General features: G+C 35.0%; 1 protein-coding gene across 1 annotated transcript in view; it reads right to left on the bottom strand.

Annotated features, from left to right (window-relative positions):
* The window catches only part of LOC150075318 (structural maintenance of chromosomes flexible hinge domain-containing protein 1-like), a 736477-nt gene that overhangs the window by 460075 nt on the left and 260216 nt on the right, over positions 1-16186 (bottom strand). The window contains exons 22-23 of the mRNA XM_090388445.1: positions 14205-14304; positions 5743-5815 (exon numbers count right to left, since the gene is read on the bottom strand). Coding sequence (XP_090244571.1) covers positions 5743-5815; positions 14205-14304 — 173 coding nt within the window. The remainder of the gene's footprint in view (positions 1-5742; positions 5816-14204; positions 14305-16186) is intronic.

The following is a 16186-nucleotide window of genomic DNA, read 5'->3' as shown; positions in this document are numbered from 1 at the left end:
ATTTTTATTTTTTCCTTGTAATTCCAAATTCAGATCACTTAATTTACTGGTTAAAATCTGCCAAAAAAAGCTATATCACACAACCACTCCGTATCTTACAGCTGCTGATAATTATCTCCCCTTTGATCAACAAATTTTTTAACTTCATTCAGCAAATTTCGAAATCTCAATAGAAACTTACTCCGACTCAGTCACCTGTGTGTTACTCTGACTCATCTGTGTGTAATATCATATCTGGTTCATTTTGAAAAGTCTCCTTTGAAGCGATTGTCCTCTGATGAAATTCACGATTTTGAAAGCTGTGTCCATAACACTTTTAGTATTTAATTTTTTGCTGGCTAACACTTGTTGGTGGATGATACAGTGTAATTCAAAAAATCTGGGAATTCGTTATCCCTTTGGCACAATGCAATGAATCCGTTAAGATGCCCTGTCATTGCTTTAGCTCCATCTGTTGTTTAAGCTTAAAAATAGTGGTAATTTAATTTTTTTCAATAAAATTTTTGAATGTGTTAAATATATTAAGACCTCTAGTTCTTTCTTTTAACAAAACCATACCCAGCAGTTCTTCTCTAGTGGCAGAATCATCAAAAATCATACAAACAACAATAAGCAATTGAGCTGTATCATGCATGTCTGTAGATTCATCCAGTTGTAAAGAAAAGGGCACACAATTAGCAATATGAGCATGCAATTGTTCGCTCACATTTTTACTCATTCTTTTGATGCATCACATCACAGTATTTCGAGATAACTGCAGATCTTGAAGAGTACTTTTAATTTCATTTTTGTTCTTAAAATTTTCAAAAAGAGAATCTGTTATTTCTAAAAATGCATCTTTGATGAATTGACCATCGAAAAATGGTTTCTGTTTGTTTGCAAGAAGAAAACTCACTTTAAATGACTCTACAGTTACTGCTTTAGATTGTAAATTAGGTGCCATGAAGAAATTTTTTTGTGTGAATGATCTGGATTTAAGTTTTTTTAATTTATTTTTTCTAAGGTCACTATTAGGCAAAAAACCCAATTGGTATTTACCATGGAGTGCGCTGAAGTGCCTTTCTAAATTTCCTTTTTTGAGTATAGCCACGGAAGCACTGCAAATCAAACAATGTTTCTTTTATCATTACAAAAATGTATTCTAGTTTCCACTTTTGATGAAAATGATACGTTTTACTCTTTTTCACAGTACTAATTTTAAATCAAAGGGTATTAAATTAATGTATAAGTACTGTCCAGTTATTAATATTAAGTAAGCTAAATAAGAATTCAACACATACACATGCTCTCCACAACGTAACTGAGTGAATTTTCACTAGACAAGCCTAGTGTCTGGGTGGCAACAAGAGTAGTCATGTGGTTCAACAGATTTTAATAAGAGTACGCAGTGGGATGCATAATAATAATATTTAGATTCTCACTAATCTATTTATTATTATTATTATTACTATTAACCATATGGTGCAAGGAAAACTGAGACTTCTGCTGCACCAGCCAAAAAAAAAAAAAAAAAAAAAAATTGAATTACCATGAGACATGGAGAGAGGGTCAGAAGTAGAAGGGAATCACCAAGAAAAAGAAGAATGATGATATCCAGCTCAGAACCCTGGGTGTGCCAAGCCCATACTCACCAGATGTGAGCCCCTGGGGATCTTTTTTATATATATTTAAAACCGAAGTTAAAACCGCAATCGACTTGGCCACCCCTGCTATAAGACGGTCGGCCTCATAGTGAGTACTGCATACAGGTCTGAAGGCCTCATTTCAAGAAGGATGTAGAGCTGCTGGAATGGGGACAGAGATGTGCAATAAGATTGATGAGGGAAACAAAGTGCTCTTACCAAGGAAGGCATTAAGTTCTGCAAATTGTAGCATCTAGAGACTAGACACCTGCACAGTGATCTGATTAAGGTGTTTTAAGGCTTTGAATGGCTTGAGAAAATTTAATGATGAGATTCTTCCTCTTGCTCAAACTATGCACTGTTGTTGTTGTTGTTTGGTTTTTAGGAACATTAGCAACTAAGGCCATATTACTCCAGGATATGCGGTGATCATTCCCTGACCTTTCCGCATCCTCCGTATTTGGTGGTGACGGGCTCGAACCCCGGTCTAATCAAGAAGCGTGTGCTACGCACTGCTGCTCCTTCCCACCTGGCTACGGAGGCGCCAAACTATGCACACAATGGGGACATAAATTTAAACTGAGAAAAGATGTTTGCAGAACTGATGTGCGGAAGTTTGCCCTCAGCCAATGGGTAGTTGATTGCTGGATCAAGCTTCCATCTGTTGTTTTTTGAAGTAGATAATTTGAATAAATTCAAGGAAGAACTTGACAAATTATTGAAAGGGATGAATAGGAGAAATGGGATTTTTTTATTTTTATTTTTGACTGATGCTGTATAAGTTTGCTTTCTTGCATTACAGTCTGTCCTCGTATAGCACGATAGTTGCGTTCCTAGAAACCCGCGTGCAATGCAAAATCGTGCAATATAAACAACAGGCCCTATGGGAAAAGTAGGGTTAGGTGCTGACCACCCAAGATTGAACACACATTTGGAACCAAAACATTACCAAACACAATAAATAATCGGGTAATTTTAATCGTTATAAAATATGTAAGTATTTTATAACGATTAAAATACGTAATAAAAATAATATTATATTATAATAAAGTATTTTTAGTATTTTTTAATACTAAAAAAGTATTTTTTACGGATAAAATACGTATTTTATTCGTAAAAAATTTATTATATTAAATAAAATAGTCGTAATAAAATACTTACGTATTTTATAATACGTAAGTATAAATTATAATACGTAAGTCATAATAAAATATTGCTAATGCTTTTGCTTCTATTGTAAGCAAACTTGTTTTTTGTTTGATTTTCTATCCAAAGAGATGACAGCCGTTCCATCTCTTCCAATTCTTTGTGTCTTAATCTAATGGATTTTAATTACACTTTGAGTTGTTCCCGCTATGAAAGTTGTTTTAATTTTCTCTGCATTCTTTGTAATTCTCCCCGTTGCCTCATTTAGGTCTGTAGCACGTGCAATATCACATGGTCTTTCATTTCGCTCAAAGTGTTTCACAATTTCATATTTTTTCTCTATCGACAGAAGCGGACTGGCCATAAGCCTTACGGGGAAAACCACGGTGGGCCGGAGGCCGGTGTGATTTTGGCCATAAACCATAGTATGAGGCCACTACAAATTTTCCCGGGTAAGAATTTTTGACCCAGTCCGCCTCTGTTTATCGATATTGCTTCTTTTTTTTTTTTTTCTCTCTGAATCTGCAGTGTCTTAGCCAGGACGCTTCCTTTTCACACCGTTAAGTATTTTACTCGTTTTTAGGGAATAAAGCACAATTACAAAACGAGGAGGCATGCTTGATACACATAAACAAAGCTGTGCGCGTATAGCAACTGAATAAACAACACCATAAAGGCCGAGATACACTATTAACACCTCACATTTTACTAAAGCACATTTCTGGGGGTTACTACCATAAAACAATAAAAACAATTTCCAGTTGCGTTTCTGCTAGTGGAATCTGTTATAAACTGGTAGTAAACTCCATCTAATTGCATTTGCGATTATATCGATAGCTGGAATTGTGTTGGTTTTTACGTTATTATGGTGAAATGTGTTTCCCCTTCACTGATATAAAACACATAAATACATTTTCAGAATCTTCTTCGTTCCTATCGTGTTGCGTTCAGTTGGGGTGATTCCGCATTCGACTGCCATTTCTTGTAAACACAAAGGCGAATCGTGTATAAGCAAATTCGGTTCGTGTTATATAAGATAACGTTCCCCTATTTATAAATCGTGTATGATCGAATTCGTGTAATGCAAACACGTGTTATACGAGGACCGACTGTATTTGTCACTACTAATACTAATTCTAACCTGGTACTAAGTCCAAAAAATGGACACAGCACCAGCTGGCCATGTACATGGAAATTTACAAGAAATTACCCTGGCAGGAAAATGTGAAGTGAAGCACCATTTTTCACAAAGATAATCTTTTCTGTTGCCTGTCACATTTGCACAACAGTTAAGAAGATGGGCGATAACAACCTATCATATGGCATGTTGTGATATTACACAATTTTGGTCCTTTTACCATTAGTTCCTCAAAGAAGTGCAATCAAGGATAAAATATGCTGCAAACATGCAGCAAACTAACTCTTTCTATAGTATGACTGGATGAATGGAATGTGGGTTTGATTCTGTTTTTCAAAACAAGAGCCCCTACAAGTTTGTACAGAACCTTATTTTGTCTCAGAGAGAGAGAGAGAGAGAGAGAGAGAGAGAGAGAGAGAGAGAGAGTGTGTGTGTGTTAGCCTAATGACAATTTTGTGTATCCTCACTACCACAGCAAAGTGTGATTCACAGCTGACCATAGGTGTTACTGTGTTATCCCTCATCCTCTTCCAAGAAACTGAAGTTGCAAGTCATGTGCCATAATCATTTGCTTTAGTGGTATCCTTTAATTTCTGATCCCCTACTACAGCAAAGATTTCAACAACAGTTTCCATTATGTAGTTTATTGAACTTACAACCTAAGGTCCCATCAATTTTCTTTAAGAAATTGCGTGCAGCTTTACATGCGCATGTCAATATTTCTATAGCACAGCCAAAGCATTGCAACTTTGCATGTACCAATACTTCGCTAACTAACCACACCACACATTTACCAGTTTCATCATGTATAAACTGCTCTGCTCTGCTTTATGCCAGAGATTCCCAAACTTTTATATCTTGTGCTCCTCCTTAAAATATTTCATTAAATTCATGTAACCTCCCATTTTCCAAAACGATTGCAACTACACAGATATCACATGAAATTTAGCTATGAGTATACATATTTTTATAAATTAATATACTCTTCAAGACATTTCATCTCAAAGATAAATAAAACACACATCATACCTGGATTTAGTATGAGGTGTGTTATATAGGATAGCTTGTCCATATTTTGTTTAAATAACACATGTCCCTTTCCCCAAAACCAAGTGCTCACACTTTGCGAACCTCTGCTCTATGCAAATTTTAATAGTCATTCAACATCTGGTTACACAAACTCGACAATTACACAATTATAATATCAGATATCACAAATATATTTCACAATTTCAATAAGTACTTAGAGAGATTACAGCTTTAAAATATGTGATAATAATTTAGTATTAGTACTAGTATTGGCCAAGTGGTGCAAGGAAGCCTAAGGTTTATGCTGCACCAGCCAGATAAAAAAAAAAAAAAAAAAAAAGAGAGTAATAAAATTAAATAAAATAAATAATTAAAAAATAATAAAAGAAATGGAAATAGACAACCTATGCATTTCCCTCCTCCCCGTAGGTAACTGGCCTTTGAATTTTGCCAGACTGTCAGCCTCAACCCAGGTAGGTAGCTTATTCCAGTAATTTATAATTTACTGACTAAAATAAAACTTCCTGCAATCCAATCTAAACATCTCCCCCCCCCCCCCCGTAACTTGAATTTATGGCTCTTGTTCTAGAATCAATTATAGCCATGAAAATTTTGTCCTAATTCATTTTACTTGCCTCTCAGAGCCTTAAACGCCTCAAGTCTCCTCTAAGGCCTAATTTCCAAGCTGTGCAAACCCACATATTTATTTTATAACCGTTCTGTAAAAAATAAAATAAATGTTTTATTTTATGTCAAGTTTCTGCTTTATTCAATTACAAATAAGAGAAGACAAAATTTTTAATTTACCAGGTAAAAGACGAATTTTTAAACTTTGTGTATCCTCCTCTAATCCAGGAATTCTCACAGAAAATGCAAAATTCTGAAAGAAATAACAAATGTTCATAAAAAATTAAAATTTCACTACTGAAACCAAAACAATAGCAAGTATTGATTAGATTAACTCTCAAGTAGTCATTTGGAATATTTGAAACATCACAGTGATTTTTGAAATGATGAAAAACAGAATGATGAAGCATATGATGAAACAGAAGCTTTCAAGTACAGAAGAAAGGTAGTTAGTCTGCAATTAAAATGTTAACAGGCAGTTAGTTTTCAATTAAAAGGCAGTCAGTTGACATTAAAATGATTTTAATTTCTTCTTCTTTAATGCTGCCGAATGGCGTTTGCGACTTTGTTTTGATATTGTTCTCTGTCTAGCGCTGTGTGTAGAATTTGTGCTGTTGTCATGTGAAGCCAGGTGTTGATGTTATCTAGCCATGCCATTTTCGGTTTGCCTGGGCTTTTCTTGCTTTCGATCTTTCCCTCCAGGATGAGTGGTAGTAGGTGATATTTTTGTTGGTTCCTAGCGATGTGACCTAGGTATTTACATTTCCTGCTGATGATGGTTTTGAGCAGGTCCCGTTCCGTGTGCATGTCCTGCAGGACCTGTACGCTGGTTATCTTTGCTGTCCACAGGATTTTCAGCATTCTTCAGTAGAGCCACATTTCGAAAGCCTGGAGCTTTTTTGTAGTGGCTGATGTTAGAGTCCAGGTTTCTACACCGTAGAGCAGTATTGGCCAGATGTATCATTTCAATGTGCGTAATTTGAGTATGATGTTCAAGCTTCTGTCGGTGAGGAGGATTTACCACTTGGTGAATGCCTGCCTGGCTTATTCAATTCTGCTTTTGATTTCGGCCTCATGGTTCAGCTGGTTATCAATGAGTACTCCGAGATACTTGAAGCAGTGTATTTGCTCTAATTTTTCATTGTTTAGTTTGATCGTGATTTTGCTTGCAGTCCTGCTGACCTTCATCACCTTTGTTTTCTTTTTGTTAATTCGTAGCCCCCATACGTGGCTTTCTATGTCCACTTCGTTCAAGATGGTCTGTAAATTTTGTTCTGAATCCGCTATTAGTGCTGTGTCATCGGCATATCTTAAGTTATTGATGTAGTGTCCGTTAACTTTTATGCCGATGTTCTTGTCAGCCAGTGTTTGGTCGAAGATCATTTCCGAATAGATGTTAAAAAGAATGGGAGATAATGGGCAGCCTTGCCGGACGCCTTTTTTTATTGGAATTGGTTTGTCAGGTCGTTGTCATAGCGAAGCCAGGCTGTTTGATTTAATTTAATAATTAAAATAATTTCTTCTTATAAAATTAAAATGATAATATTAATTTTAGAAGGAGAAGCATTTACATGAAAAAGGGTTATTACACTTGGGATATTTCAAAAAACCCATATAACTGATTACTGATTTTAGTAGTTATAAAGATTGTCTTTTAGCCTAAATTTGAATGATTCTCATTGATCTTAGTTATTTATTTTTGTGGTCAGTAATTTTTATAAACACTGTAATGGCAGTAAGTGGGGAAACAAATCATCACCAAAACTGACCAACAATGGCAAAAGGTTGAAAAATATATATTTTTTAAATTAACACTTTTTATAATATACCGTATTTCCCCATGTATAAGATGCACTCTTTTTTGAAAAATTTGGGGTCTAAAAACTGCGTGCATCTTATACAGTGGTTGTAGATTTTTTTTACTTGCATTTCCCGCTTTTTCGTGCTTGTTATCTTTGCGCTCATTGTTTCGCACTTGTTACCAGTATATTAGGTTACGTTTTACCACGTTCTGCCCAGAAATGGCTCAGAAAAGATTTTTGTACAGTGCTGAATTCAAGTTAAAAGTGATCCAGTTTGCAAAAGTGAATGGAAATTGTGCTGCTGAACATAAGTTTGATCCTCCTCCTCCAACTGAGAAAACAATCTGAGACTGGCTACGGGAAGAAGAAACTCTACTGAAAACGCCACAGCAGAAGAAGGCCATGAGAGGCAAGTCAGAAAAATGGCCTGATTTAGAGAGGGAATTGAAGATATGGATTGAAGAGCAAAGGGCAATTGGAATTCCTGTGTCCACAAAGATGGTTCAGCATGAGGCAAGAAGAATTGCTGATGAAAAAGAAGTTACTGATTTCAAAGGAGGACACAACTGGTGCTTCAGGTTCATGAAACGGAATGGACTAAGCATGCATGCACACACACCAGACTTGCCCAAATGATGCCTGAAAGCTATGAGCAGAAGGTCCTTGAATTTCATCGTTTTGTCATTCAATGTCAGAAGACACATCAGTTTGAGTTGGGACAGATTGCAAATATGGACAAAGTCCCCCTTCAATTTGATGTCCCAAGTAACAGAACTGTTGATAAGAAGGGGGTGAAAACTGCAACTGTGAAGACAAGTGGACATGAAAAGAGCCATTATACAGTTGTTCTAGCTTGTTATGCCAACGGAACCAAGCTGCCTCCTATGCTGATTTTCAAACGCAAAACAATGCAAAAGAAGATATTCCTCCAGGAGTGATTGTCCACGTTCATGACAAGGGTTGGATGGGTCAGGATGGGATGAAGATCTGGTTTGAGAAAGTTTGGAGCAGGAGACCAGGTGGGCTCTTACGTAAACCTGCCCTATTGGTGCTTGATCAGTTCAGGGCACACATAACAAAAAACACAAAGAAGATTGCTGCAGAGCAAAACACAAAACTTGCCGTCATACCTGGAGGTTTGACATCCCAACTCCAACCACTTGATGTCAGCATTAACAATCCCTTCAGAGCTGCCATGAGAGACGAGTGGAACCAATGGATGAAGTCTTCTGGGGACAATTTGACACCAGCAGGAAGAGTGAAGAAACCAACTATAGGAGAAGTTTGTACCTGGGTGAAAAGATCCTGGGATAATATCAAGATTGTTGTCAAATCATTTAAGAAGTGTAGCATTTCAAATGCCATAGATGGAACTGAGGACGAGGCAATACAGGCATACCTCGGTTAACGTTACCTCTGATAACGAAGCTTCGATATAACGAAGTCCGCAATTTCAAGCCCCATTTAACATAAAAATATTCCAGTTTAATCACCTGAAATCTAAACAAACTGAAGAAATTACGGAAACCTTTGGGGCTTCTCATGGTTGGTTTGAGAAATTTAAAAAACAGGCCAGGATTCATAGTGTAAAATTAACAGGAGAAGTTTCCAGAAAAACTAAAGGAAATAATTGAACGTGAAAATTTTCCACCAAATTTGGTGTTCAATGTTGACGAAAGCGGTTTGTTCTGGAAACGGCTACCAACAAAAAGCTTCATTTCTATTGAAGAAAAATCAGCTCCTGGGTTCAAAGCAGCCAAAGACCGTTTAACGTTACTCTTTGGATCAAATGCCTCTGGCGATTATAAATTAAAATTGTTATTAGTTTGCCATTCAGAAAATCCGAGGGCGTTAATAAAAATGAATATGGAAAGCAAATAGAAAAGCGTGGGTTACCAAGGAGTTATTTACTGATTGGTTTGTTAACCACTTTTGTCCTGAAGTAAAACGGTATTGTCAAAAAAACAACTTTGAAGAAAAAGCTCTTTTGTTGTTAGACAATGCTCCGGGACATCCTACTGATCTTAACACGTTGGACACATGCATTCCTGTCAAAGTTGTGTTTCTTCCAGCAAACACAACTTCCCTGCTTCAACCATTGGATCAGGGAGTAATGGCATCATTTAAAGCTTATTATCTGCGTCGAACATTAAGCAATTTAACTGAACTAGAGGATAAAGAGGAAATGACAGTTAAAACTTTTTGGAAAAACTACACCATTAAAAACGCAATTGAAAACATTGATAGTTCTTGGAAAGAAGTCACTAAGAAATGCTTACATGGAGTTTGGCACAAAATATGGCCAGAAGTTGTACTAGAAGAAAATAACATCCAAGAAATTAGAAATGAAGTTATCCAGATGGCTCAATCAATAGGTTTCGAAAATGTCGATGAAGAGGATGTTAGAAATTTATTGAATGCAGAAGATGATGGTTTTTCAGTGGAAGATTTAGAAAACCTTGTTAGCAACGAAGACAAAGATAATGAAGACGAAGTTAAAGCAGTTCCTGCCGAAAAAGTGTTAACAACCAAAGATTTAAAAAGGTGCTTAAATGACATTGAAAACGTTTTAAATTTTTTTAGTGAAAATGATCCTGATTTAGGAAGAAGTTTTATTGTTAAGCGATCAGTGTTAAATGCAATAACTCCGTATAGGCAATTGTTAAATGAAAGAGAAAAAAAGCATAAGCAATCAACTTTAGACTCATATTTTAAAATGTGATTTCACTTTGTATGTAAGTTGACTGTTTATTTAATAAAACTTTTCTTTGTTCAAAAAAAAAAAGCTTTTCATTTTCTTTACGTAGGAACGTATCCCTATTCTGGCCATAGTATTTTTACCTCTGAAAACGAAGTTTCGCTTAGCGAAGTAATTTTGTGGAATGCATCCTATTCGTTATTCGAGGTATGCCTGTATATGAAGACAGTGATTCGTCATCAGACACAGATGAAGACAAGCTAATGGATGGGAGTTTTGACAGTGATGAGTTGTATTAATTTTATGATGAATAAAACTTGAGTTCAATTATTATTATTATTATTATTATTATTATTATTAGCCATGTGGTGCAAGGAAGCCTGAGGCTTATGCTGCACCAGCCAAAAAAAATTTCTGAGTTACCCTGTGTGTGTGTGTGTGTGTGTGTGTGTGTGTGTGTGTGTGTGTGTGTGTGTGTGTGTGTGTGTGTGTGTGTGTGTGTGAGAGAGAGAGAGAGAGAGAAGTAGAAGGAAATCACCAAGAAAGAGAAGAATGATGATATCCAGCTGAGGACCCTGGGTGGGCCAAGCCCATACTCACCAGATGTGAGCCCCTGGGGTTAAATACTTTATGTAATACTTTTTTTTTCAAATTTCGGGCCCCAAAATTAAGGTGCATCTTATACATGGGGAAATACGGTAGTAGTTTATTTACAATGTACACAGTATAGTTCTCAGAAATAAAAATTTTAATAAGGAACTTCAATATGTGGCTGCATTATAAGCTACAAAATATGGGCAATGTAGATTGTTATTTAGGGATTTTTATTTTAGATTTTTTTTCATATGAAACTTAACTTATGAGTTTATTTTAATAAGTTAAGTTTCATATGAAAATTAAAATTAACTTTTTAAATAATTTAAAAAATACAAATTGTAATAAATATTAATTTATTAATACGAAATTTTTAGAAATCTGACAATACAAAATTTTTAGAAATCTTCAAGTACCGTGTTAATAGACTAGAAAAGAATAGCGAAAGCTTAAAAAGCGGTACTCACCTTGAAATTAATCTGCGATGGTTTACTTAGGTAGCGTAGTTAATGTTTAAGTTGAATTGTTAAATTGAAAAATTAAAAGGGAGGGAAGTAGGTAAAAGTTGACTGAGTTAAATGGGCGCAAGGAAACAGAAGTGTACACATCCAATCCTTGGTTGTCATCGAAATAAAAGAAAGAAGAATAATTAAAAACTATGTAAGTGAATCCGATGAAGCCAATAGTCTTTACGAGGACTTTTGTTAGTTAAAGAACGTCTTCAGTTGGCAATGTGTGGGGAGAGAATGCGCATAGTATTTTAAGAATAAAAATTATACTCTCGTGATGCCTTTTTTGACATGTGAGAACTTTAACTTTTTTTAAGCTTTCGCTATTCTTTTCTAGTATATTAATTTATTACAATTGGTATATATTTTTTTTCATATGAAACTTAACTATTAATTTATTACAATTTGTATTTTTAGTATGCAAAATGTACTGGCAAGAAAAAAATTCGCTATGAATTTTCAAATTCACAATGAATGAGCAAGCAAACTTATACAGAATCATCTGGGGGAAAAAAAATCATCTGCCCACTCTTTTGAATAATCTGTCTAATCCATCCTTAAATTTATTCTAACTACCTATTTTACCCACTTCTCACAGCCTCCTCACAGCTGCCTAATTTGCAAATACAGTCAGTCCTCGTACAGCAGAATAGTTGTGTTCCCTTCGTGCAATATAAATAACAGGCCCTATGGAAAAAATAGGGTTAGGTGCCGACCACCCAAGATTGAACACACATTTGTAACCAAAACATTACCAAACACAATAAATAATTGTAATAAAATATTTATGTATTTATTAAGTATTTTATTAAAATACTTATGTATTTTATTACGACTATTACGTAATAAAATATTGCTAATGCTTTTGCTTCTATCGTAAGCAAACTTGTTCTTTGTTTTATCTTCTATCCAAACAGATGACAGCCGTTCCATCTCTTCCAATTGTTTGTGTCTTGATCTAATGGATTTTATTACACTTTGAGTTGTTCCTGCTATGAAAGTTGTTTTTATTTTCTCTGCATTCTTTCTAATTCTTGGCATTGCCTAATTTAGGCCTGTAGCATGTGCAATATCACATGGTCTTTCATTTTGCTCAAAGTGTTTCACAATTTCATATTTTTTCTCTATCAACAGAGGCAGACTGGCCATAAGCCTTAGCGGGAAAACCCCGGTGGGCCAGAGGCCAGTGTGATTCTGGCCATAAATGCTAGTATGAGGCTGCTACAAATTTTTCTGGGTAAGAATTTTTGACCCAGTCAGCATCTGTCTATCGATATTGCTTTTCTTTTTCTCTGTAAAGTCTTTTCTGACTCTGTAAAGTCTTCCTTTTCACACCTTTTAAGTATTTTACTCATTTTTAGGGAATAAAGCACAATTACAAAATGAGGAGGCACACTTGATACACATAAACAAAGCTGCATGCGTGTAGCAACTGAATAAACAACACTGTAAAGGCAGAGACACACTATTAATATCTCACTAGCTCACATTTTACTTAAGCACATTTCTGGGGGGTTACTACCATAAACAATAAAAACAATTTTTAGTTGCATTTCTGCTAGTGAAATCTGTTATAAACTGGTAGTAAACTCGATGTAATTGCATTTGCGATAATACCGATAGCTGGAATTGTGCGGGTTTTTTCATTATTATGGCAAAATGTGTTTCCTCTTCACTGATATAAAAAACATAAATACATTTTCAGAATCTTTTCTTCATTCCTATCGTGTTACATTCAGTTGGGGTGATTCTGCGTTCGACTGGCATTTCTTGTAAACACAAAGGCAAATCGTGCATAAACGAATTCAGTTCATGTTATATATGATATCATTCCCCTATTTATAAATCGTGTATAATCAAATTCGTGTAGTGTAAACACATGTTATATGAGGACTGACTGACTGTACTGCAATTTGCAGAACTGAAATCTATTTTGATAAGATTCTCCATTTGTGCCCCCCAACTAATTTTGTTGCTCTTAATATATTGTTCTGGTGATAGGCATCCATAGTGATATCCTGAAAAGTCACTTCTATATCAAATTTAGGATAATTAATCACAAGCACTTATTAAACTAAGTTTAAATTATTCACGTAGTATAAGAATGCTTTATCAGATTTAATTCATCAATATTGTTTAAAAAAAATACCAAAAACAATAAGGGAAGCACTGAATCCTGAGGTACTTCACTAATAACTTTAGTCCAAGAACAATTTCCAGTAATAACTACTCTCTTGTCTTCTGCCACCAATCATCCCTTTATCCACTTTAATAAACTGCCTTAATGCCATACTGATCCAATTTGTGCAAGAAGTCTTTCATGTGGAACAGTAGCAAAGGCTTTGCTGAAACCTAGATATACGTCAAAATTATTTTTGCATCCAGTTTCTTTACTGCTCATAGTAATTAACCAAAATGGTCAGACAATATGCATATGTATTATAAATTTCTAATGGAGGTGCAAAAATGAACCAATAAGGTCATAATAATAAATATATATATATATTTATTATTATGACCTTATTGGTTCATTTTTAATAATTAATAATCCCGATTATTAATGTTGTGTGCAGTAAATATCATAGTTGCAATATATATATTGCAACTATGATATTTACATAGTTACACAACATTAATAATTGGGATTTTAAAAAATAAATGAAAAATTCATATATGTCATATTATTACGCTTAGAATTGGGTGTATCAAACAGCTCAGGCAACTACTGGTAAATTAAAAGGACAGCATATGAACAGAGGATTAAAGCAACTTGATGAAAGGAATGTGATCACACAATTTTTTATTATTATATTTAAATGCATACTGAACAACATGATAAGAAATATACTTTACTCTGTAAAGCATTCAGATACCAGTAATTTCAATATTTTTTATAGCAAAATAAATTTTCTTATTAATATAATAAATTAAAAAAAAAAAAAATTCCCAACACTTCTTTTTGTCAGACCTATATAAATTAACAGTATAATGAGTCTTAATAAAACAGAATTTCTACTATAATATACAAACACTTCCTACCTTTCCTGCATTGCTTTCAACAATCCCTTTAGCAATTATTCCTTTTATTATTAAGGAGTTTCCCTTTACCTGTACAGATTCATAGCACAAATCCAAACCCCTATTAAGAGAGAGAAGCAAACATTAGAAATTTTGATAACCAAAACGCAAAAAACTGTTAAACACACGCACGCACGCACGCACGCACACACACACACACAATGGCCTTTTCCCAAGCAGTTAAAAGCCATTACAAATTCTTCTTCTAATTACTAGTGATTTAAGTATAAACTCTTGTGTATATCAGGAACATGAATTCCTGATAGACAATGTAAAAAAGCACTATGTATAGATACTTATGAAGAACAGAAAAAAATCAAAATACATTATATTGGACATATTACCCATTATACCGAATTTCTAACTATTTAATACTATCTTCAGTGACTACTGAAATCCAGAATGCCTGTGTTTATAAGTATTAATTATACAGCAATCATTTGAAGAACAGAATATCATTTATTCTTGATATGTCCCTTGAAACCTATATAAGTTCAGGATTTTAACATAGAGATAAACAATACAACATTTGAAGCTTAGTTTTGTATTAAAAAGTAATGCAAAACTAAGGTCCAGCTATGTAAAAAGTAATGTAATACCAAAGTCAGTGCTAGAGAAAAAAATTTGTATTATTATTTGTTGGATAGCTTAGTGGTTAATAGTTCTCCCCCCCCTTCTCATTTCCTTCTTTCATTTTTTTTTTTTTTTTTTTTTTTTTTAATTAAAAAGTTGTGTGGCAGAGTGTACTGCAAGTGAGACATCCTAGAAATCTTTCACAAGGGTGTTCTCACCCAAAGGATCTTTGGGAGTGTTATTCAGACACAGCAAAATATGTGCATTTGGACTACCGCAATGTTGAAATTCTATGCGCTTGAAAAAGTTGACCGTGTAAAATTGACCAAATGGGCTATAACGTTTCAATTGCGATATGTTCATAATTACATCCACAATCTTCTTGAAGTATATTGCACAAGTTACAGCATATTCGTTCACTAGCGTTGCCTTCTGCATTAAGTCAACGTCGCCCACAATGTCCTCACTAACACTGTGCCCCTTATTCTGTAGCTTGTAAAATAGCTGAAGCAAGCATGGCCAACCAATTTCATTGGCACTCAGAGAGTCAAGCACCTCGTAGTGCATATAGATCGCACTTACTTGAGCCCAGTAATAGGTTGAGGTTGGAATTGTTCTTAGGAAGGCCAAATTGTTTTCGATACAGCTGTTAATGTATTCTTTGGATTGAACTTACTCACGGGTCAGTTTTATATCTTTACCTACATATTTGAAAGCCACCGTCAAAGAGTCTCTTGTTCTCAATCTCATTGCCTTCATTGCTATGTAAAGGAGATGATATGGAGTAACGCCTCATTGGTCAGATAGTCTGAGTTCACCTGTTGCCATCATGAATGGAATCCCACATAAATTCTCTCTGAATGTTCTGAATTGTCCAAGATAAATGCAGAGAAAGGACAGTTCCTCCATATGCGTCAAAAAGTAAGCTCTGTGGTATGTTAGTTTCTCCTGGGCTGATTCTAAGATATTTATCGTCATTCCACAACGTTTGCTGTTGGCAATGAGACTTTCCTCGATCGGAACCACTTCGCTTATATCTTTAGCCAAATTAATTTCCATATGACTGTCATCAAAGAATGACTGATCTATTGTGATTTGATACAATAAATAGAGAGACATGTTGACCAAATACTGAAGCCATGCTTTAACCACTCGCTTTCTTACTAACCCAATCAAATAGCAATCAAATTGTGTATTTTCTTACATTTTATATGCACAAATAAGGTGCCCGAAACACGAATAGGGACAATACAATATTCTGGGCCAAGTGATCAATGTGCCCATTTCAGTCAATCTCCCTTGGCAAGTGAAAGACCATCATGCTGACCGAAACAGGCACATTGATCACTTGGCCCAGAATGCTGTTTTGT

Source organism: Mastigoproctus giganteus, chromosome 14 (assembly GCF_048544385.1).
Source record: "Mastigoproctus giganteus isolate SK-2022 chromosome 14, ASM4854438v1, whole genome shotgun sequence".
NCBI lineage: Eukaryota > Metazoa > Arthropoda > Arachnida > Uropygi > Thelyphonidae > Mastigoproctus > Mastigoproctus giganteus.
This window is presented reverse-complemented; position numbering and strand designations above follow the sequence as displayed.